At 42.7% G+C, this 23,101-nt stretch overlaps 1 protein-coding gene across 9 annotated transcripts in view; it reads right to left on the bottom strand.

Annotated features, from left to right (window-relative positions):
• Positions 1-22,592, bottom strand: part of uck2a (uridine-cytidine kinase 2a) — a 115,557-nt gene extending 92,965 nt beyond the window's left edge. For 7 of the 9 annotated variants that reach the window (XR_010975562.1, XR_010975561.1, XM_068037773.1 and 4 more), the window contains exons 1-4: positions 22,266-22,592; positions 13,541-13,700; positions 13,329-13,425; positions 7,730-7,872 (exon numbers count right to left, since the gene is read on the bottom strand). Coding sequence is in view for 7 of the 9 variants with exons in the window: in XM_068037773.1 (XP_067893874.1) it covers positions 7,730-7,872; positions 13,329-13,425; positions 13,541-13,700; positions 22,266-22,355 (490 nt within the window). In the remaining 2 variants the exon portion in view is untranslated. Of the gene's footprint in view, positions 1-7,729; positions 7,873-13,328; positions 13,426-13,540; positions 13,701-20,637; positions 20,762-21,573; positions 21,632-22,106; positions 22,128-22,265 lie in introns of those variants that run through there. The other 2 variants (XM_068037771.1, XM_068037770.1) reach the window with 2 other exon arrangements.
• Between the last annotated feature and the right edge of the window lie 509 nt (positions 22,593-23,101).

The raw sequence follows: 23,101 nt of genomic DNA, 5'->3' as shown, positions 1-23,101 counted from the left end.
CACACAGAAGTGAGGACAGAAATAAGAGCATCGAGCAAAATGAATGAGTGGATGGAGAGATGGTGCAGAGGGAGGACTTCAGATTCCTGGGACATGGGCGTGGTTCTGGGGAGAGGAGATCTGTGCAGGCTGGAAGGATTGCACCTGAACAGTGCCAGATCAATGTCCTTGCAGGGCAATTTGCTAGTGCTATTGGGGAGGGTTTAAACTAACTTGGCAGAGGTCTGGGAACCGAAGGTAATATTACTGAGGAAAAAACAAAAAAGGTGCACAGAGAATTGAGAGACAGATAGCACTAGAGTAGGAAATAGGCAAAAGTCAGTGTAAGAGGAAACATAATAATGTCTAAATTAGGTTTACTGTGCATGTACATGAATGTGTGGAGAGTGGTAAAATAAGGTTGGTGAAGTGCAGGTAGAGATAGCCACTGGAAATATGATGTTGTGGCAATAACGGAGACCTGGCACAAAAAAGGACAGGACTGGATACTAAATATTCCTGGATACAAGGAGTTCAGGAAAGACAAGAAGGAAAGTAAGAGGGGTAGCAATATTGATCGAGAACATTACAGTGCTGGAGAGAGAGACAGAGACACAGCGAGAGAGGGTCCTGGAGGTGTCAAGGACAGAATCTATTTGGTTAGAGTGAAGAAACAAGAGGTACCATTACATTGCTGGGTGCATTCTAAATGCCACTAACTAGTTGAAAAGATATAGAGGAACAAAGTTGCAAGGAAATTACAGAGAGGTGCAAAAATTATACAGTAGTTATAATGGAAACTTTTAGTTATCCCAATATAGACATGGATAGTACAAGTGTAAAAAGCAGAGAGGGCAAGAGTTTCTAGAATGTGTTCAGGAGAATCGTTTTTACATTGATATGTTTCTAGTCCCATGAGCAAGGAGGCATTGCTGGATCTGTTTCTGGGGAAGGAGGTGGGTCAAGTGAAGCAAGTGACAGCAGGGGAACATTTAGGGAACAGTGATCATAGCATCATAAGGTTTAGGTTAGCTATGGAAAAGAACAAGGAACAATCCAGAGTAAAGATAGTTAATTGTGGGAGCGCCAACTTCAATGGAGTGAGAACGGATCTGGCCAAAGTCAATTGGAATCAAAGATTGGCAGGCCAAACCGTAACTGAATAATGGGCTGCTTTTAAAGAGGAGATGGCTTGGGCACAGTCAAGGTACATTCGCACAAAGTGGGGGTGGTAGGGGAAACAGATCCAGAGTTCCCTGGATGGGAAAAGAGATTAAAGATGAAGCAGAAAAATGGTGAAAATAACAGACGTCAGGTGGATAATACAAGTGAGAACCAGGCTGAAAAGAGAAGGTTCAGAGGGAAAGTGAAAAACAAGTAAGAGAAGCAGAGAGAGCATGAGGAGAAACTCACAGCTAATAGAAAAGGGAATCTACGTCTTCTACAGGCACAGAAATAGTAAAACAGGGCAGCGGACATGGCTGAGGTACTAAATGAGCACTTTGCATCAGCCTTTACCAAGGAAGATGATGTTGCCCATGTCATAGTGAAAAAGGAGATAGTTGAGACACTGGATGGGCTAAAAACTGGTAAACAAAGTATTAGACAGACTGGCTGGCTGTATTGACAAATCACCAGGACCAGATAAGATGCATCCAAGGATACTTAGTTAAGTAAGGTGGAAACTGTACAGGCACTAGCCATAATCTTCCAATCCTCCTTAGATACAGCTGCGATGCTAGAGGACTGGAGAATTGTAAATGTTGCACCCTTTTTTAAAAAGGGTGTAAGAACAAACTCAGCAACTACAGGCCAGTCAGTGTAATCTCAGTGGTGGGAAAGCTTTTAGAAATGATAATTGGGGACAAAATTAAGAGTCACTTGGACAAATGTGGATTAATTAAAGAAAGCTAGCATGGATTTAAGGGCAAATTGTATTTAACTAACTTGCTTAAGTTTTTTGATGAGGTAACAGAGAGGGTTGATGAGGGTAATGCAGTTGATGCATGAACTTCCAAAAGGTATTTGATAAAGTGTCATATAACTAGCTTTTTAGCAAAGTTAGAGCCCATGGAATAAAAGGGACATTAGCAGCATGGATACAAAATTGGCTGAGTGACAGCAAGCAGTAGTTGTGAATGGTTCTTTTTGGACTGGAGGAAGGTTTATTGTGGGGTTCCCCAGGGGTTGGTGTTGGGACCCCTGCTTTTCTTGATATATATTATGACCCAGACTTGGGTGTACAAGGCATAATTGCAAAATTTGCAAATGACAAAACTTGGCAGTATTGTGAACTTCAAGAAGACACAGGCAGGTGGGGAATAGGTGGTCAAGTGACAGATGAAATTTGAAATGATTCATTTCGATAGAAAGAACAAGGAGAGACAACATAAATTAAAAGGGTACAATTCTAAAGTGGGTGCAGGAGCAGAGGTATCTGGGGTATATGTGCACAAATCAGTGACGGTTGCAGGGCAGGCTGAGAAAGCAGTTAATAAACCATATGGGATCCTGGGCTTTTTAAATAGGGACAAAGAGTACAAAAACAAGGAAATTATGATAAACCTATATAAACATTGGATTGGCCTCAACTGAAGTATTGTGTTCAGTTCTGGACATCATACTTTCGGAAGGATGTTAAGGCATTAGACAGTACAGAAAAGATTCACGAGAATAGTTCCAGGGATGAGGGACTTCAGTTGTGTGGATAGATTGGAAGTTGCGTGGATAGATTGGAGAAGCCGGGTCTGTTCTCTTAGACAAGAGAAGATTAAAAGGAGATTTGATAGAGGTGTTCAAAATCATGAATGGTCTGGACAAAATATAGATAGGGAGAAACTGTTCCTGCTGGCCAAAGGATCTAGAACCAGAAGACACTGATTTAAGACGAATGGTAAAAGCAACAGCGATGAGAGAATTTTTTTTTTTAAAAACGCAGTGAGTGTTTAGGATCCGGAATGCATGCCTGAGGGTGTGATGGAGGCAGATTCAATTGAGGCCTTCAAAAAAAAAAGAACTGGATCATTATAGGGTCAGGTGACCCTATACCCATAATGCCCAGGAGATGCTGTCTCCAGCCCTGGGGTTGGGAACACTTTACCCGCAATGTCTCACAAAGGCCATCGACTCGACCAACCGGGAGGGATTATGGAACATCCTCCTCAAATTTGGTTGCCTGGAGAAATTCTTCACCATCCTCCACCTGCTGCACGACAACATGCAAGCTGTAATCCTTGCCATCGGATCTTCCATTGACCCAGAGTGCAAACTGGTATCAAGCAAGGCTATGTCATCAGACCAATGCTATTTTCTAACTTCCTCACTGCAACAATTCACTTCATCTCATCTCCATGAAGCTCCTTGCTGGAGTAGATCTACTCTACAGGACGAGCAGGCAACTATTTAACCTATGGCGCCTCCAGTCCAGAAACAAGGTCACCACAACCACGGTCAGAGCTGCAGTACAATGATGCTTGCATATGCGCACACTCCGAGGCCGAGCTTCAAGCCCTTGTTGATGCATCACAGAGGTGTATGAAAGAATAGGCCTTAAGCTAAACATCAGGAAGACAAAGGTCCTCTTCCAGCCTGCACCCGCAGCACAACACAGCCCCCCAACTATCAAGATCCATGGCGAATCACTGGACAATGTGGATCACTTCTCATACCTTGGGAGCCTCCTCTCAGCAAAGACAGACATCAACAATGAAACTCAGTATCGCCTCCAGTGTGCCAGCATAGCCTTCGGATGTCAAAGATCTCAAACCTGGCACCAAGCTCATGGTCTACAGGGCCACAGTGTTAACTGGCTTCTATGCACTGGAAACACAGACACTGTACTGCAGACATCTCAAAGCCCTGGAGAGATATCACTAGTGGTGCCTCCGCAAGATCCTGCAAATTCAGTGGCAGGACAGGCGTTCCAATATCAGTGTCCTCTCTCAGGTCAACATTCCCAGTACAGAGACACTGGTCATGGCTAGTCAGTTGCTTTGGGTGGGCCACATCACCCACATGCCTGACACAAGACCCCCAAAACAAGCTTTCTCCTCCGACACAGCAAGAGGCTTCCAGGAAGGCAGGAGAAATGCTACAAGGATGTACTAGAGGTCTCCCTGAAAAAATGTGACATCTCCACGGATTCGTGGGAATCTCTTGCCCAAGGGCGTCCAAAATGGAAAAGCATCCGTGAAGGGGCCAGTCAGTTTGAACAACATCGACTTACCCAGGTAGCAACCAAGTGCTAACACTGGAAGGAGCAATCGGAAATTTAAGATTCCCATTCATTCGCCTCAAACATTACCTACCCCACCCCTGCGGATCCAGAACTGGACTATTCAGTCACCCAAGGACCCACAACCCTGGAATGGCAGAAAGTCCTCCTCGTTCCCGAGGGACGAGGAGGAAGAGGACCCACAATGTCCAGAGGTTCCTGCTTCCAGCCATGGAGTCAATGACCCTTTCTCAATCTCCAGGGGGCAGAGATCTTTTACCCACGATAGCTCCTGTTTCCAATCCTGGGGTCAATGATACCAGGCCCAGAATGTGGAGGGGTACCTGTTTCCAGCCCTGGCTTCAATGATCCTTTACCCAAAAATGTCCAGGATTTCCTATCCTCAACCTTGTTGTCAGTGACCATTTACCCACAATGTCCAGGGTCTCCTGTCTCCACATAAAAGGATGGTTAAGAAAATGGAGTCTCATGGAATAGGAGGGTCAGCGTCCAATTGAATAAAGTTGGCTTAACGACAGAAAACAGCGAGTCGTAGTATATGGTTGCTTTTCAGACTGGAGGATGGCAACCAGTGATGTTCCCAAAGGGTCAGTGCTGGGACCACTGCTTTTCTTGCTCTATATAAAAATAACTTGGAACTTGGAATACAGAGTAGAATCTCAAAATCTGCCTCGGACACCAAACTTAGAGGTGTGGCAAACAGTGAGGATGATCTGAACCTCCTGCAACAGGACAGAGGCTAGCAGAATGGACAGAGAGGTGGCAGATGGAATTTAATACCGACAAGTGAGAGGTGATGCATTTTGTTAGAAGGGAAAGGGTGAGGCAATAGATACTTAATGGCACAGTTCTAGAGAGTGTACGTGCATCGATCTTTGAAGGCGGCAGGACATATTGGAGGATAGTAAAGCATATGGTATCTTGGGCTTCATAAATAGAGGCACCAAGTACAAAAGCAGAGTCATAGTCAGAGTTATACAGCACAGAAACAGGCCCTTCGGCCCATCGTATCCAGGCTTGCCATCAAGCACCTATCTATTCTAATCCCATTTTCCAGTTCTTGGACGATAGCCTTATATGCTATGGTGTTTCAAGTGCTCATCTAAATACTTCTCAAATGTTGAGGGTTCCTGCCTCTACCACCCCTTCCGGCAGTGTGTTCCAGATTCCAACCACCCTCTGGGTGAAAATATTTTTCCTTAAATCCCCTCTAAACTCACCTTAAATCTATGCCCGCTGGTTATCAACACCTCCACTAAGGGAAAAAGTTTCTTCCCATCTACCCTATCTATGCCCCTCATAATTTTGTATACCTCAATCAGGTTCCCCCCTCAGCCTTCTCCGCTTTAAGGAAAACAACTCGAGCCTATACAGTCCAGGCAACATCCTGGTGAATCGCCTCTGTACCCTCTCCAGTGCAATCACATCCTTCCTATAGTGTGGCGACCAGAACAGTACACAGTACTCCAGCTGTGGCCTAACTATGTTTTATACAGCTCCATCATAACCTCCCTGCTTATATTCTATGCCATGGCTAATAATGGCAAGTATCCCATATGCCTTCCTAACCACCTTATCTACCTGTGCTGCTGCCTTCAGTGATCTATGGACAAGTACACCAAGGTCCCTCTGACCCTCTACTTCCTAGGGTCCTACCATCCATTGTATAGTCCCTTGCCTTGCTAGTCCTCCCAAAATGCATCACCTCACACTTCTCAGGATTAAATTCCATTTGCCACTACTCTGCGCATCTTACCAGCCCATCTATATCACCATCTAAGGCTTTCCTCACTATCTATGACACCATCAATTTTCGTGTCATCTGCAAACTTACTGATCATACCTCCTACATTCACATCTAAATCATTAATGTACAAGGGTCACAGGACTGATCCCTGTGGTCACAGGCTTCCACTCGCAAAAACAACCCTCGACCATCGCCCTCTGCCTCCTGCCACTAAAGCCAATTTGCCAAATTGCCCTGGATCCCATGGGCTCTTACCTTCTTGACCAATCTCCCATGCAGGACCTTATCAAAAGCCTTACTGAAGTCCATGTAGACTACATCAACTGCTTTACCCTCATCTACACACACACACACACAGTCACCTCCTCGAAAAATTCAATCAAATTTGTTAGACATGATCTCCCCCTGACAAAGCCTTGCTGACTATCCTTGATTAATCCATCTCTCCAAGTGGAGATTAATCCCGTCCCTCAGAATTTTTTCCAATAGTTTCCTCACCACTGATGTTGGACTCACTGGCCTGTAAGTACCTGGTTTATCCCTACTATCGTTCTTGAATCATGGTACCACATTCGCTGTCCTCCAGTCCTCTGGCACCTCTCCTGCGGCAGGGAGGATTTGAAAATTTGTGTCAGAGCCCCCGCAATCTCCTCCTTAGCCTCACATAGCAGCCTGAGATACATCTCATCTGGGCCTGGGGATTTATCCACTTTTAAGCCCGCTAAAACCTCCTCCCTTTCAATGCTAATTTGTTCAAGTATTCCACAATCTCCCTTCCTGATCGCTATACCTACATTGTCCTTCTCCATAGTGAACACTGATGAAAAGTAATCATTTCAAACCTCACCTATGTCCTCCAGCTCCACACACAGATTGTCACTTTGGTCCCTAATGGACCCTAATCTTTTTTTGGTTATCCTCTTGCCCTTAGAGGCATTATGCTGAACTTTTATAAAGTTCTGGTTAGGCCCCAACTGGATTATTGTGTTCAATTCTGGTCACCACACTTCAGGAAGGATGTGAGGGTCCTTGAGAGGGTGTAGAGGAGAATGGTTCCAGGGATGGAGGATTTTAGTTACAAGGTTAGGTTGGAAAAACTGGGGTTGTTCTCCTTAGCACAAAGGAGACTAAAGAGAGATTTCATAGACGTGTACAAGATTATGACAGGCTTAGATAAGTTAGACAAGGAAAAACTGTTCCCATTAACTAAATGGTACTAGGAGTAGGCGACAGATTGAATGTTTTGGGCAAGAGATGCAGGGGGAACATGAGAAAGAACTTTTTTCTTAGCGGGTGGTAACAACCTGGAACTTGTTGCCCACAAGGGTGGTGGAAGCGGAAACTATGACTTCAATGGCTACTTGAAGGAAAACGACTTGCAGGACTACAGGGATCGAGCAGGGGAGTGGCACTGACTGAATAGCTCCATGGAGAGCTGGCATGGACTTGATGGGCTGAATGGCCTCCTTCTGTGTTGTAAATTAATATGACTATCTGAAGAGAAAAGATTTACAGGGCAGAAGGGAAAAGCTAGGGGCTTGGGACTAGGCAAGTTTCTCTTGCAGAAAGCCAGCACAGACATGATGGGCCAAGTGGCCTCCTTCTGTGCTGTAACCATCCTATGAAGTTCTTTTATCAATTGTGGCACTTGAGAAAATGGAAGGCGGGTGCAGGGTAAGAACATTTGTTTGGTCCTTATTGGTCATTTTGGGAAAGATATACCATGCTTACACAGACAACATAAATCAGCACATGGCGATGCTCTGTACCTCTGCGTGATAGCCTGGTGTCTGCATCAGTATCCACAAACAGCTTCATCTGAAACATGTCCCGGATCTCCTGCACGTAAAAGACCAAGATACCTTCGAACAGCACCACATCTGCTGGGTAAACAGTGACCGTCTCAGATTTTCTGGAAAAATAATAAACAGGAACACTATAGTTTCCATTGCCAATGATGCATAGGTCCTAATTTGAACTATTCTATTCTTCCCAGAGCTCTCAGCCATTTTTGTGTGTACTAGATTTTATCAAATACTTAAATGCTTTTTCAAAATCAAATTCTCCCTGCACATCATGAGTGACCCAGGGAGGCTTGCATAAGATTCAATTCTATGCTGTAAAACTCATCAACATAACACTCCAAAGAGCAGTCCAATCTGCACCAAACCATTAGTCATACTGGAGCTAGTTTCCTTTTGCTGGGGAAAAAGTCAGCATAAACTGAAACTGCTCAAGTTATAGCCACTGAACACCAAGCAGAAATGGCATGGTACCAGACTGATCATCAAGTGGGCTCACTGCAATTGCCCCTACATTTGTGTTTTTACTAGGAGAGAGGAAAAAAAATGCAGCTTCAGCTCAACTTCCTGAAGCATAGGAGGTACTTTTACACCTTACAGCACATAGTGTACGGACCCATTTTTAAACTTGAAAAATGGTCATTCAATTTTTGAAGGCAAAAGCCTTAGTCAACCTACACTTAAAAAAAAAATCAAGTTCAGGTCAGGATGATCTGAGCTCCTAGTTCTAGGAAGATTTTGTTTTAACAATTTAAAAAAATTCTCAGTCACACTTTGTAATCAGAATACATCAAAATATGCCACAGAGAAACAGCTAATCAATAAAGTTAGAGAAGGGCTCGACCAGATTACCAAGAACTGAATGGAGCCAGGGAAAGTAGATATAGGATTTTAAAAAACTAAATAAAACCCAGTGAAAGAATTTGAAATTGAAACGGTTAAGCTCTCAGCTGATATTTGTAACTTGATGAATGGGTTCATTCTTCAGCTCAGAACTGAACAGGAACTAGGGGATAGGATGAAATTTTTGGTAAGGAGCAACATTTTCTAGCCTTGTCCAAGCTGCATAGCATCTCAAGTCGTCACACGTAACCTGGATTCAGTTCATTTTGGGCCAACGTAGTAACATTCCCCATTTAAATTTTAGAAGGGCAAGTCTAATCCCAATCTCTTCCCAGGCCAGCAAACCTTCATTTGAGTTGGGTATATTGGGTCAGTTGAACACATCAGGGTGCTATAGCATAACTAAGAACTTGGCAACATCATTGCCCACACAGGTACAGCATTCAAGTTCACGTAAGAAAGTTATGTTGAACTTACTATGTTGAACTGAGGCACTAGTTCGGCCTCAGCTGAGAGTATTGTGTCCAATTCTGGGTGCCGCACGCGAGGAAAGACGCGAGAGCATTGGAGAGAGTACAGAAAAGATTCACGAGAATGGTTCCAAGGATGAGGAATTTCAGTTATGAAGATAGATTGGAGAGGTTAGGACTGTTTTCCTTGGAGAAGAGAAGGCCGAGAGGTGATTTGATAGAGGTATTCAAAATTATGAGGGGTCTGGAGTACATGGAGAGAAACTGTTCCCACTCGTGAAAGGATCGAGAACGAGAGGGCACAGATTTAAAGTATTTGGTAACAGACGCAAAAGTGACACAAAAGTGAACTTTTTCACACAGCGAGTGGTCAAGGTCTGGAATGCGCTGCCTGAGAACGTGGTGGAGGCAAGTTCAATTGAAGCATTCAAAAGGGAATTAGATAGCCATATGAAAAGGAAGAATGCGCAGGGTTATGCAGAGAAGGCAGGGGAACGGAACTGAGGGAGTTGCTCTTTCGGAGAGCCGGTGCGGACACTGTGGGCCGAACGGCCTCCTTCTGCGCGGTAACAATTCTGTGATTCTGTAAATTCAGAGGAAACCAGAACACAACAAATGGGAACACAGTTAAGTGGTACACCTAACCACTGGTATAGTAGTACAGTGGTTATGTTACTGGACTAGTAATCCAGAGGCACGAGTTCAATTCCCACCCTAGCAGCAAAGGAACGTAAATGCAGTTAATTAAAATAAATCTGGAATTAAAGAGATAGTAGCAGTACAGTGACCAAGAAACAATTGGACTGTTAAAAACCCCATTTGTTTCACTAATGTCCTTTAGGGAAGGAAACCTGCCATCCTTACCCAGTCTGACATACAAGTGACTCTAGACGCACAGCGATGTGCTTGACTCTTAACTGCCCTCTGAAAAGGCCTAACAAGTCATTCAATTGTATTCAAGGAGCTGGCTCACCAACATCCGAGGGCAATTAAGGATGGGCAATGGCCACATTCTGTATAATATAAAAAGAATTGGTGCAAAATCTGTGTCTAATTTGACACTCAATTGTAGGAAATGCATTGTGTGTAAATTTATAGAAATCAGCTACTTTTCTAGTTTCTCCTCCTCAAAAGAAAATCTCTAGTTCTATTCATTTTGATGGATTCCCATAAAACGTCTCATTGCTCAAGTGGTTTACCTGAGCACCAACTTGCATTTGAAAAGCACCTGTAAAATATAGGAATAACATCCCAAGGAGCTTTATCAGACAAAATTTGACATCAAGCCACATAAGGAAATAGGAGGACAGGTGACCAAAAGTTTGGCCAAAGAGGCAGGTTTTAAATTATCATCTTGAGGAGGAAAGAGGTAGAGGGGTTTAAGGAGGGGATTCCAAACCTTATGGCTAAGGAGCTAAAGGCATGGCCATCAATAGGGTAGCAATGAAAATCACAGATGTACAAGGGGGACATAATTGGAGGAGCTCAGAGTTTGGAAGGTTATTACACTGGTGGGCACTAGAGATAGGATTGGGGGCAAGGTAGAGGGATTTGAAAATAAAGATAATTTTAAAATATTGAGGTGTTGCCAGACTGTGTGAATCTTACTTGGTGAGAGTTAAGTCACAGGCAACAACGTTTTGGATGAGCTCAAACTTACAGGGAGGGCAAGCACAGCACTGGAATGATGAGTCTAAAGAGCTTTAAAAACAAAAAAAGGCACGGACGAGGACTTTAGCAGCAGATGAGCCAAGGCAGGATGGAGCTACAGAAGTACAAATAGTGGCCTTGGTGATGGGTGAGGATGTTGGGTCGGAAGCTCAGGGACAAATAGACCTGCGAAATTTCAAATGGTGTGGTTGAGCCTCAGACAGTAATGGAATGGGTGGATAGGGAACTGAGTTTGTTGTGGTTTGTGCTGACCAAGCTGGCAGAGTCCTAAAGGTCGTAGCTGTTAGTCTGGGTCTGCGGCAGGTGGAAGGAACCAAGAGGGAGATCTTGATCCCGTTATCACCAATCTACCTGTTGCAGACGTATCTGTCCATGACAATATTGGTAGGAGTGACCACCGCACAGTCCTTGTGGAAATGAAATAATGTCTTCACATTGAAGATAACCACCATCATGTTGTGTGGCACTACTACTGTGCTAAATGGGATAGATGTCAAACAGATATAGCAACTCTCAAAACTGGGCATCCATGAGGTGCTGTGGGCCTTCAGTAGCAGAATTGTATTCAACCACAATCTGTAACCTCATGGCCTGCGTATCCCCCACTCTACCATCATCATCAAGACGGGGGACCAACGGGGGTTCAAAGAAGAGTGCCGGAAGGGCATACCTAAAAATGAGGGGTCACCCTGGTGAAGCTGCAACACAGGGATACTTGCATGCAATAGACAGGGCTGAGCGATCCCACAACGAACTGATCAGATCTAAAGCTCTGCAGTCCTGCCACATCCAGTTGTGAATGGTGGTGGACAATTAAACAACTAGTAGCAGGAGGAGGAGGCTCCACAAATATCACCATCCTCAATGATGGGGCAGCCCAGCACATTAGTGTAAAAAAGACAAGGCTGAAGCATTTGCAACCATCTTCAGCCAGAAGTGCCAAGTGGATGATCCATCTCAGCCTCCTCCCAAGGTCCCCAGCATCACAGATGCCAGTTCAGCCGATCTGATTCACTCCACGTGATATCAAGAAATGGCTGAAGGCACTGGATACTGCAAAGGCTATGGGCCCGGACAACATTCTGGCAATAGAAGACTTATGCGCCAGAACTAGGTGCGCCTTAGCCAAGCTGTTCCAGTACAGCTACAACACTGGCATCTACCAGGAAATGTGGAAAATTGCCCAAGTAAATCCAACCCGGCCAATTACTGCCCTGTCAGTCTACTCTCGATCAATAGCAAAGTGATGGAAGGTGTCGTCGACAACGCTATCAAGCGGCACTTGCTCAGTAATAACCTGCTCACTGATGCTCATTTTAAGTTCCGCCAGGGCTACTCAGCTCCTGACCTCATTACAGCCTTTGTCCAAACATGGTCAAAAGCACTGAACTTCAGAAGCGAGGGGCGTGTGACTGCTCTTGACACAAAGGCAGCATTTGACTGAGTATGGCATCAAGGAGCCCTAGCAAAACTGCAGCCAATGGGAATCAGGGGGAAAATTCTCCACTGGTTGGAGTCATACCGAGCACAAAGCAAGATGGTTGTGGTTGTTGGAGGTCAATCATCTGAGCTCCAGGACATCACTGCAGGAGTTCCTCAGGGTAGTGCCCTAGGCCCCACCATCTTCAGCTGCTTCAATGACCTTCCCTCCATCAAGTCAGAAGTGGGGACGTTGGCTGATGTTCATCACAATCCGCGACTCCCCAGATACTGAAGCAGTCCAGTGTCCAGATGCAGCATGACCTGGACAACATCCAGGCTTGGGCTGATAAGTGGCAAATAATATTTGCACCGCACACGTGCCAGGCAATGACCATCTCAAACAAGAGAAAATCTAACCATTTCCCCTTGATGTTCAATGCCATTACCATCGCTGAATCCCCCACTATCAACATCCTGGGGCTTCCACATTTCTTACATTACAATGGTGGTTACACTTCAAACAAAATACTTCACTTATTGCAAAATGCTTTGGGATATCGTGCGGTTTTGCAAGGTGCAAATATTTTCTTTACACACCATTCATTCAATCAGGACAGACCATTAGCATTCAATTGCAAACTACACAAGACAAATTTCTACCTCACCTTCCAAGTTCCTTTCCTCTTTGCTGGGATACAGGTCTTTTGTGTGAGGTACCAGAGGCTCAAGTGGTCACTATTTGCTTGTGAATGTAAATAGAATGTGGGCAGGGTGCTAAACCATGCACAAAGCCAAACTTGGATGTTGCATTTGCCCACGACCTGCAGGACATTAGTGATCATGTGAAAGAAGACAACATAACTTTTCCTTCTCAACTAAATGTAGCACTCCAACAGTTACGCCACCAGGGGTCAATCTTCATAACTTTCTGTTCTGCAAGGCTCAACTATTCACTGGCTTCTTCAGCCAAAACATGGTTGATAATTCTGAAACCAAGTTGAGGAATGAAAGTATAAAGAATAAATCAGCTCTACAAATTCATGGTTTTATCTGAGGTGTTGAGCAAAACACATCAATGGTGTACATAATTTGGCACCAATGGAATCTGCCAAGTGTTACTTTGCCTACAAGAAAATAGGACTTTTATTAATGCAATTTACCTGGAATGAGAAACAAAGTCATAAACAGGAATCTCAACTGTTTTCCCTTCAACGATATCCCTCAGGGTGTTCAATATTAATTCATTATCAAATGCATCTGTAAAATAACAAAAATTGGAAATAAAAAAATCTGATAATTGCACCTCAATAAAGATTACAGCAATACACAACTAAATTCTCTGTTGAGGGCTACATTGCCGACATTCACGTACCTGGGTGATCAAAGTTAAACTGGCCTTTCATGGCTTTTCCTTTCTGGTCGGCTGTCAAGACCTGGTAAAAGCTGTCTTGGCTCACAACAACCACCTGCCGCTGGTGATGGTCGATCTCATTTTGACCGAGTAGCTGGACTATTTTCGCACAAACTGAGGACTACCTCAGGAAAACAAAAAGAAAAAAAAACAAGTGAATAAGAAGTCTGCAGGTCCTGTTAGTTATTTCAATAAAGTTGGGCCCTGTCTTAATCCTCTCCAAATATTTGCTTTCAACACAAAACGATACAAGTAGAATAAGCAGGCTAAATTGAGAGTTGTGGCAATGTTAAATATAAAAAGTGCATTCATTAACATTTGCTACACATCAGCATAAAAACACACAAGTACAAAGATATTGAAACCAAATATCAATAGCTCAGCTTTGAGACTAAACTAGGATTACTATCTCCTGTTCCATAGTCAAACAATATCTGAGGCAGTGCGGTGCCATTATCAACAGTAGGCATAACAATACCACAAAGCTGGGCACTACTGCCACAAAGTTATGTCTGTGGCATTATGTGAAAACGTTTCTCAACATTAAGCATGGATTTTCAGACGCAAATGCAACAGATTGCTGTCGCTGGAATTTCAGTAAAGCATAATAATGAACATCTAAAATTTCCTCAACTATGAATTACATCCAAACATACTTTATCCTTTCAGACTGGAGACTAATATATTTAACATGCAGATGGAATACTCATGGTTATAGGTCAGTGGTGAATCAGTGAAACCCCATCTATCCTGAAGGCAATGAAAACTCGCCATGTTATATTTCAAGCACCATCCCAAAGTGTGCAGAACTTGAGCTTTCAAGCCCTTTGATTGGGCATGGGAAAAAAATATATAATTGAACCCCATGAATACCTCCAGCATAGATCACTCGATAGTAATGAGGAGCAGGAACCATGATATTCCCTCCACAAAGTCTGAGGATACTACATCCAATTAATACATTCCTACTTCTGCCCTGCCAGAGATCAGTGCCACACAAATTGGCCTACTCACTGGGCTAATGTGTGGTGTCATCTGGGGTGCTAGGCGATGGTAAGATGATCACCCAACATTAGACGTCTGTGGAGGGTTGTGCATTTGCTTTTTTCCCCCCTCTGTACAAGCATTTGCACATGTCCAATACTACAACATGAGTCAAATGTGGTTATCGTTAACATCACCGTTTCTCATTACAACTTCCTGTCCACATTATTTAAAATGTGGTCATTAATCTTTAGGCACGTTTAACAGCAACTTTTATAACAATCGCAGCAATAAAGAGGAACTGATGGCTGCAGAATCTCCTGCAAATCAAATGTGGTAGTTTCTACAGTCTTGGAATTGAGAGTTGGCTTTGTTTATATTCCAGAATCATTTTGATGTATAATGTATTACTAGGGAACACCTTCATTGTAGCTACAATTTCATCTGGCTTTGACAGAGTCCAGATTTCAGGATTCTAGTTTTACAGGTTTGTTTCACCTAATCTTTTGACAATTTCTTTTAAATTCAAGAGCTGGGTGTGGAGAGGGAGACCAAGATTAGTTCATATTGCAGGAAGCAAGTAACCATGTGATAGCTCCTTGCATTTACACTGCCAAAAACTTTCTCCTATTTTGACTGCAATATACTGCTGTCTAGACAAGAGCTAGATTTAGCAGCCTAAATGCAAGGAGCCAGTGCATTAGATGCACGGATGCTGCTTGAAGAGACAATGTACCCAAAATTCAACATTACTGTGCCTAAACAATAAGTTTACCTTCAAAAAAAATAGTACAGCAACTGTGGGCAGATGCCTTGAAGATAAGTTTGACAGACTATCTACATGGGCACACAATATATTTATTCAGCAAGGCCACTGGTTTTGTTGCTTTTCATTCCCCAGCCACCCCCCGCCCCCACTAGAAACTCCTAAACATCGAGTGCCTTAGATGACCCTGTCTCAACTTCCAATAGACATCGTCAGCTACCTAGCAGAAATCGGTGCCATCATCGCAGAGTACAAACAAGTCAGCAAATGCAAAAGAGTGCAGAATTCTTGGTGCACTTAAGATATGAATAGCTTTGGGTGGACAGAAAATCAACTGATCTCAGAATCCTCTTGCAAACCCCCCAAGTGACCATGAGCAGAGTTTGAAAACTTTAAAAAAGTTAAACTGCACAAAAATCAGTCTGAAATAAATTCAAGTGTAGGGACTTTTCTTTTTTAAAAAAACAAAATTCTCAGGATTTCCTTCCACAATTTCATACACATTCCTTAGAGGGGAACTGAACAAGTCAAATTTCCACTAGTTTTGGTGTTATATTCTGTAATTCTGTTCATTTTTCTGCAGAAACTGAAAAACCAACAGCTTGACTGTTTGAATTAAAGTGAAAAATCAATATTTGATTGTTCAGAGAGCTTTGTAGGATATATTAAGCATCGCTCCAAGAGAGATCAGTAGCCTGTGTCTAAATGCACAGATCATAAAAAGGTGACAGTAAAAGCAAATAAGTTCATGTAAAAATGGCAAATGAAATCCTCATTAGCTTTTTCACAAAGAGAAGGTTGAGGGATGGCCAGATTGAAGCCTTCAGCTTTTATGATCAATGAGAGATTATTTCCACAGTGGTCAGCAAGACAATGCAAATGGACACAAATTTAAGATCATCATGAAGGAGTTAGTGGAGAACAGAAAACAATACACACATAGGATGGATAGAATGGGGAACTCAGTGCCATAGGCAGAGTCTATAATTTCTTTCAGAAAGAATAAGATTGGGTTCCCCACCCTCAAAAAAAGGGAAAGTTTTGTCTGGAGAGCAAACTGGAGTGTAGATTTGACTGGGTGGCTCATACAAAGAAAACAGCATTGCAAACTTGGTTCAGTTCTGATGAAGGGTCACTGACCTGAAACATTAACTCTGCTTCTCTCTCCACAGATGTTGCCAGACCTGCTGAGTATTTCTAGCATATCTTGTTTTTATTTCAGATTAACAGCATCCACAGTATTTTGCTTTTATTATATTATTGGGGACCAAGTGATCCATTTCTATCCCAGAACATTCTACAAAAATCAGCAGATTCAAATTCCATGTCAGAGACATCATAGTCTCTGTGGTTCACTTGAGCATGCAGAATTTGAAGTCAGTGTGGTGCTACCTCCCCAGTAGTCCTGGGCACTAGCTAGCCAATTTAATCATTAATGAGATTCTTTTATCTTTAGGCTGGGGATTTAGATAGAAGTCACGCACCAAGAATACTTGGAACAGCACCTTTCTGACTGATCTGAAACATTAATTCTGTTTCTATCTCCACAGATGTGCCAGACCTTTTTTTCAATCCCTTCATGGGATGTGGGCATCACTGGTAGGCCAGCATTTGTTGCCCATTCCTAGTTGCTCGAACTTGAGTGGCTTGCTAGGCCATTTCAGAGAGCAGTTAAGAGAGTCAACCACATTGCTGTGGGTCTGACATATAGGCCAGACCCGTTAAGAAAAGCAGATTTCCTTCCCTAAAAAAGGACATTAGTGAACCAGATGGATTTTTACAACAATCAATGATAGTAATGGTGCTGTCAAAGTGAGACTAGCTTTCAATTCCAGATTTTTATTAATTAATTGAATTCAAATTCCACCGGCTGCCGTGGTGGGATTTGAACCCATGTCCCCAGCACATTAGCCTAGGCTTCTGGATTACCAGTCCAGTGATATTACCACGACACCACCACCTCCCCTCAGATTTGAATATTTCCAGCATTTTCAGTTTCAATAGCCCAATTAATGACTTGCTCCAGATCACTTGAAAGTATAAGAAAAAAGAATGTATGTGCACTTAGGAAGTATCTGACTAACGCAGTCATCAAAGCAAGCACTCAATACTTTGATCCTATTACTGGCAATTTGAGGTCTAATGGCACAGTTTTCATCTACTGAAGCGCTTTGGAGTGTTTAATAGACAAGAAACAAACAGAAGAAATAAAACTAGGCCAATGCCTTGGCATGTCATATATAAACAGAAAATTCTGGAAATACTCAGCAGGTCTGGCAGCATCAGTGGGGAGAGAAACAGAGTTAACATTTCCTGTCAGTGATCTTTCATCAGAAAGCATAGCATGTCAGATCACGATAGGCTGTTCAGATAACTGGCCCTTAAGAAAGCTTCAGGTCTAACTGCATGTTTGCATAATGTAGCTGCATCAATGATCTGGGCAAATTGCGGCCTATGCCGGATACCAACAAGGAGTTCCTATAGATCAGCAGCAGGCCTGTCCTGGATAGCTAGCACTTGGATGGCTATTGAACTGGATCAAATGTTAAAAAACCTGACAGAATTTCCATCGAACACAATGCTCCTTTGCACTGCCTTCTCCCATTCACCAAAAAGGTACTGATGTCTGAATTTAGCATCAGAGGTCTGCTAGCAAAGATACATTGTAATGTTTCTCAGGTTTAGAAGAAACAATAAAATTACCAAGAAACAAAATGCTATAGATCCAAAATCTGTAACAAACAGAAAACACTGGAAGCATGTAGGCCAGGCCACATCTGTGGCAGGAGCAGGCAAATTAACATATTCAGATGTGGATCCTTCGTCCGCTGAAGGGTCCGTATCTGAAACATTAACAGTGTTTGTTCTCCCCAGATACTGCCTGTCCTGATGAGTGCGTTTCTGTGATTACGGTTTTGTAGTGCTATTTATTTAGATTCAGGTTCCAAAACTGCAGCCATTCCACATCAAGGTTTAATATATTCCAAGATATCACTTTAATAAGCTTCTCAAATTACTTGTGAAAATACCTTTTTAATCTCAGGAAGTGAACTTTTCTAGCATGCCATCATTTCAGCATTTCAATTTTCAACAAAGGAAAAAGTGCCATTTTAGTGCCATTCATAAACGTTGAAGGTGTTCCATAAGGTTCAATCTTGGAATATCCTCTTTCAATCACATGCTTTGATAAGGATAGCAATCAAGACAGCTTATAGGACATCAGCCCACTGTTGTCACTAACGGTCACACAATTTCAGCTGAAACTGGTAAACAAGCCAGTGCTTCTGAACAGTCCTGCCAAACAAAGCAATTTTCCACAGCCAATTCCAGACAAAGCACTACTACAGCAAACACAAAAGGATCTTACCATAGAAGGCAGAAACTACCATGTTTTTGCCTTCCTGAGTGAGTGGAGTGGCTCATCTCACTTGGGTAGTGGAAAGAGTTCGTAGTGGAAATCTGAAAACACTTTCTCCCAAAAAGCTAAAATACACGCAAAATACTGCAGATTCTGGAAATTTGATATAAAAGCAAAGTGGTGGAAATTACTCAGCAGGTTTGACAGAGAGAAAAACTCAGACAGGAACAGTTCTGATGAAAGGTCACAGGCCTGAAACGTTAACTCAGTTTCTCTCTCCACAGATGCTGCCAGACCTGAGTATTTCCAGCACTTTGTTTTATTCTCCCAAAAAGTTGTAAAGTTAAAATTGTTAGATTTGTTGGGCAAGGGTATTAAGGGTTACAGAACCAAGGCAGGTAATTGGAGTTAAGATACAAATCATCCATGATCTAACAGAATGGCAAAAAACAGGTTCTAGGGGATGGTCTACTCCTGTTCTTATGTGATTCTGTATGGCTACTGGGGAAAATAAATTCACACTAGAAACAATGATTAAGTATCGCGCTCTAAAACCTGCTCATGTGCAATTGTTTTTCTGATTCAGCTGCTGTGCAATTTACCCTGCACTATCAACTGAGCAGCTTTTGCTGCACTTGCACCCTTAAGCATTAAAGCAGAACTACTTCTTGTATTGACTTTGTAATGCAAAAGCCCTATTGAGAAGAAAAATAGCACTAAATGACTGAAGGTTCAGTTAAGGGATATAATGCATGGCGCAATGCAAGCCACGAGCCAATGAGGAAGAAAGGATGTTAACGCAATCTTCCTAGACAAGCTTCAGCTATGATTTTTTTTTTGCAATTGAAACCTCGATTGGGCCAAGATTTTCATTCAGTGGACAGAACATGCAGATCAATGAAGTACAAGATGCTGAACAAACTGAATTACCCGACGATGCAGCAAACATACTGGCTATTCAACTGAACTGTTACAATTAGACTGCAATCAGCACAATGCACTGCAGAATTAAGCAAGATACTGGTATCATGAGTGGCAGGGATGTGCTGCAAGGTGAGTATACACTAGCACATTATAAAGAATATATTTGAAGCTTGTTCCACACAAATAAGTGATCGCAAACTTAACAAGAAATAGTATCTAATTCACAATACATGCAAAAGATTTGAGCGATACAAAGACATATAGCATTTTTCAACATTGCAGTGCTATCATTATTCTGCAGTATGGCAGAATTTAAAGCACATAATTCAATTTTAATAGGAAAGGGGGCGGGGGGGTAAACAATCTGATCAGGCACCTTTGTGGTATCAGAAAAGTCCATGAATTTGAAAAAACCAACTCAAAAATGGAAACTAGAAAATGCTGGAAATATAAAGTATATAATGTTAATTTGTTGTTTCTCTTTCCAGCTGCTGATTAGCCTGCCATGTATGTGCAGTATTTTTTTGTTTCCATTTTACATTTTCAGCATTTGTAGTTTTGTTTTTATTCTTTCATAATATGTAGGCATCCCTGGCAAGGTCAGCATTTGTTGCCCATCCCCAAGTCTCAAATTGCCCTCAACAACTAAGTGGCTTGCTAGGCCATATCAGAGGGCAGTTGGGAGTCAACCAACCACATTGCTGTGGGTCTGGAGTCACATGCACCATGACTGAGACCAGCTTACAATTCCAGATTTTTTTATTAATTGAATTTAAATTCCACCGGCTGCCATGATGGGATTTAAACCCATGTCCCCAGAGGGTTAGCTTAGACCTCTAGATTATACCCTGTGACATTACCACCATCTCCCCTACCCCTTTGTATTCTATTTAAAAACAGAAAAAACCCCGGTATTTTTGGTTGGTGTTTGAAAATCAGAAGTACTACAAGCAGCTTCAGACTTTTTTCATACCACTAAAAACAAATGACAAAAGCCAAAACAGCGGCAACCAGAAAAAGACAGACCTGCATTTATATAGGGCCGTTCGCACCGTCCCGCAGCACTTCATAGCCAATGAAGTACAGCTACTGTTGCAGTGTCGGAAAAAAAGGGCTCCTGCAATTCCAACTGTCCCAAGCTCTCGCAATCCTTTACGTATAATATAATAATTTTAATAGAACTTATTGATGCCTCTTTTATAAATCAGCAACATTCTGGAGCAAACTGCACACAATTACAGGGCGATTAGTAACTGGATCACTGTACCATTGCATCATTTATACAAAAAGAAATGATTTGAATGCAGTTTTATCATAGCTTTTGCACCTCTCCTGGTAAAACCCGCCTACATTATGAATATCGCATTTTCACCAGGACAGAAATCCAAATGTATCGTTACTTTTAAAATCAGTTCTGTACAGTGGAGATTCCATTTATCATATTGCTAATAGGAAATAGCAAACAAGTGGTACATTACAAATTCTAACTCATCAGTTTGTTCATCCATATACGAAAATATAAATTAAAATCAACCCTTCCTTTTCCTTCTGTATTGTAGGGACGCTACATACATGTAGTTATCTACTGATTCCAGCTCAATTATAAGTGAGTATACACCGACAGATACCACTCAGATACACCAAGTAAATCTATTTCCTCAGTTATGCCAACGTTAGAGACGTCGTATTTCTCCTATGCAAACCCTTTAAAATTGGTACGGAAAAAACTCAAATTCTGACTAAAGCGCATAATTGAGTTAATTTCATACGTGAAGCAATCCTGGCAAGTTAAACATCTCGTCCCCTCCCCCAACATAAAGAAAATGGCCGGATATTCCTCTGCCCATATTTTAAAAAAGTAGCTATTTAACTTGGGAGGTGTTTCCAAATGGCAAAAACATCCGATTTAAATACTGAGAGCTTGCCGTTTTGGAATTCAGAAAAGTCACTTGTGTAACTAACATTGGGGGAAAGAGAGATTCTCACAAAAAGCTAATGGCAGCTGAACACATGGCGGGAAGCAAGCAGCCGGCTGACCGGATACAATGTGCAGAGAAAACAGAGACAGAGTTACAGCAAAGTTAACCTGTTTTGGGAGGAGCCTGGCGTATTACACTAGGCTCAGACTCTTTTTTTAAAAAAAGTTCTCGTCACTTGCGAGCCCCCTGCAAATTTATAACAACGATACCAAACACACATCCCAGTATAAACTGGAAGACCATTACCCCACATTTAAACCTGACCCATCACTGGCTTGCATCCCAAGACGCTCCCTCCCAGCAAATCACACACACAACCATGTGTCTTGATACTGATATAAAGACAAAGGATGCAGTTGCAATGATAGGAGAGGGTTTTAGTTTCCATCCACGCTTCCGACTCGTCAATTTCTAAAACACCCGCCACGGGTCACAAATTACATTGATACATTTCACAATATTCCGATACAATATCTACTCCTCCCTCCCAACATAAATTACTGTAATCTGTTACACCTAGGCCAGAGGGTCTCCATCCACTCCCCCTCCCCGCCGTTCCTAATCGCACTGGCAGCCCGGGACAAAGCGGCGTGCAAAGCCGGAGGAACCACACGGCCGATTTAACTCGCTGACAAATCGCTGTGAAAACGCGTCAATCGGATACAAAAGCCATACTTTGCCACTGGCGGTGCCCCCTCCAACCCCGATTAGAAAGGGTTTGCGGGGTTTGTGGTTCTGCACCGTCTGATCGCTGTCTCCTGCCATGGTGTACACACAGCCCTTGGTTATTTTTTCCTCCCTCCCCAACCTGCGATTCCGCTTTTGGCTGCTCCTAGTGAAAAAGGGCTAACTCGACTGGATTTCCTGTTGCATTTCTGAAGAATACCCAAATTTCTAATACTGGATGATGACACAGTCCAGACTCCTCACCCGCTACATCTGACTAAGTGCAGCAAGCTACTGAGTCAGAACCGCCATCCCCAGCAGCACTGCCCAGGCATGCCAACTTTATACTCAGGGGCAAGGGCGGAGCTGTATTTGAGTGATAGGGACAGAACCGCCCATTACTCGGAACAGACAACCAATAGCATCCGAAGTAATATGTCATAAAAAATATTTTAAATACCTTTTATTAAACATGAAGGTATGAACTTATATGTATGCTAACTCCAGTTGTGACTGATATCGTTTTAATTCTCTTTATTCCTTTAGTAAGGATCTTCTTCTTCTTTGGCCTCCTTATCTCGAGAGACAATGGGTAAGCGCCTGGAGGTGGTCAGTGGTGTGTGGAGCAGCGCCTGGAGTGGCTATAAAGGCCAATTCTAGAGTGACAGGCTCTTCCACAGGTGCTGCAGAAAAAATTGTTTGTCGGGGCTGTTACACAGTTGGCTCTCCCCTTGCACTTCTGTCTTTTTTCCTGCCAACTGTTAAGTCTCTTCGACTCGCCACACTTTAGCCCCGCCTTTATGGCTGTTCGCCAGCTCTGGCGAACGCTGGCAACTGACTCCCAC

This window comes from Heterodontus francisci, chromosome 8 (assembly GCF_036365525.1).
Source record: "Heterodontus francisci isolate sHetFra1 chromosome 8, sHetFra1.hap1, whole genome shotgun sequence".
Lineage (NCBI taxonomy): Eukaryota > Metazoa > Chordata > Chondrichthyes > Heterodontiformes > Heterodontidae > Heterodontus > Heterodontus francisci.
Note: the sequence above shows the minus strand (reverse complement) of the source record. Positions and strands in the feature narration are given on the sequence as shown.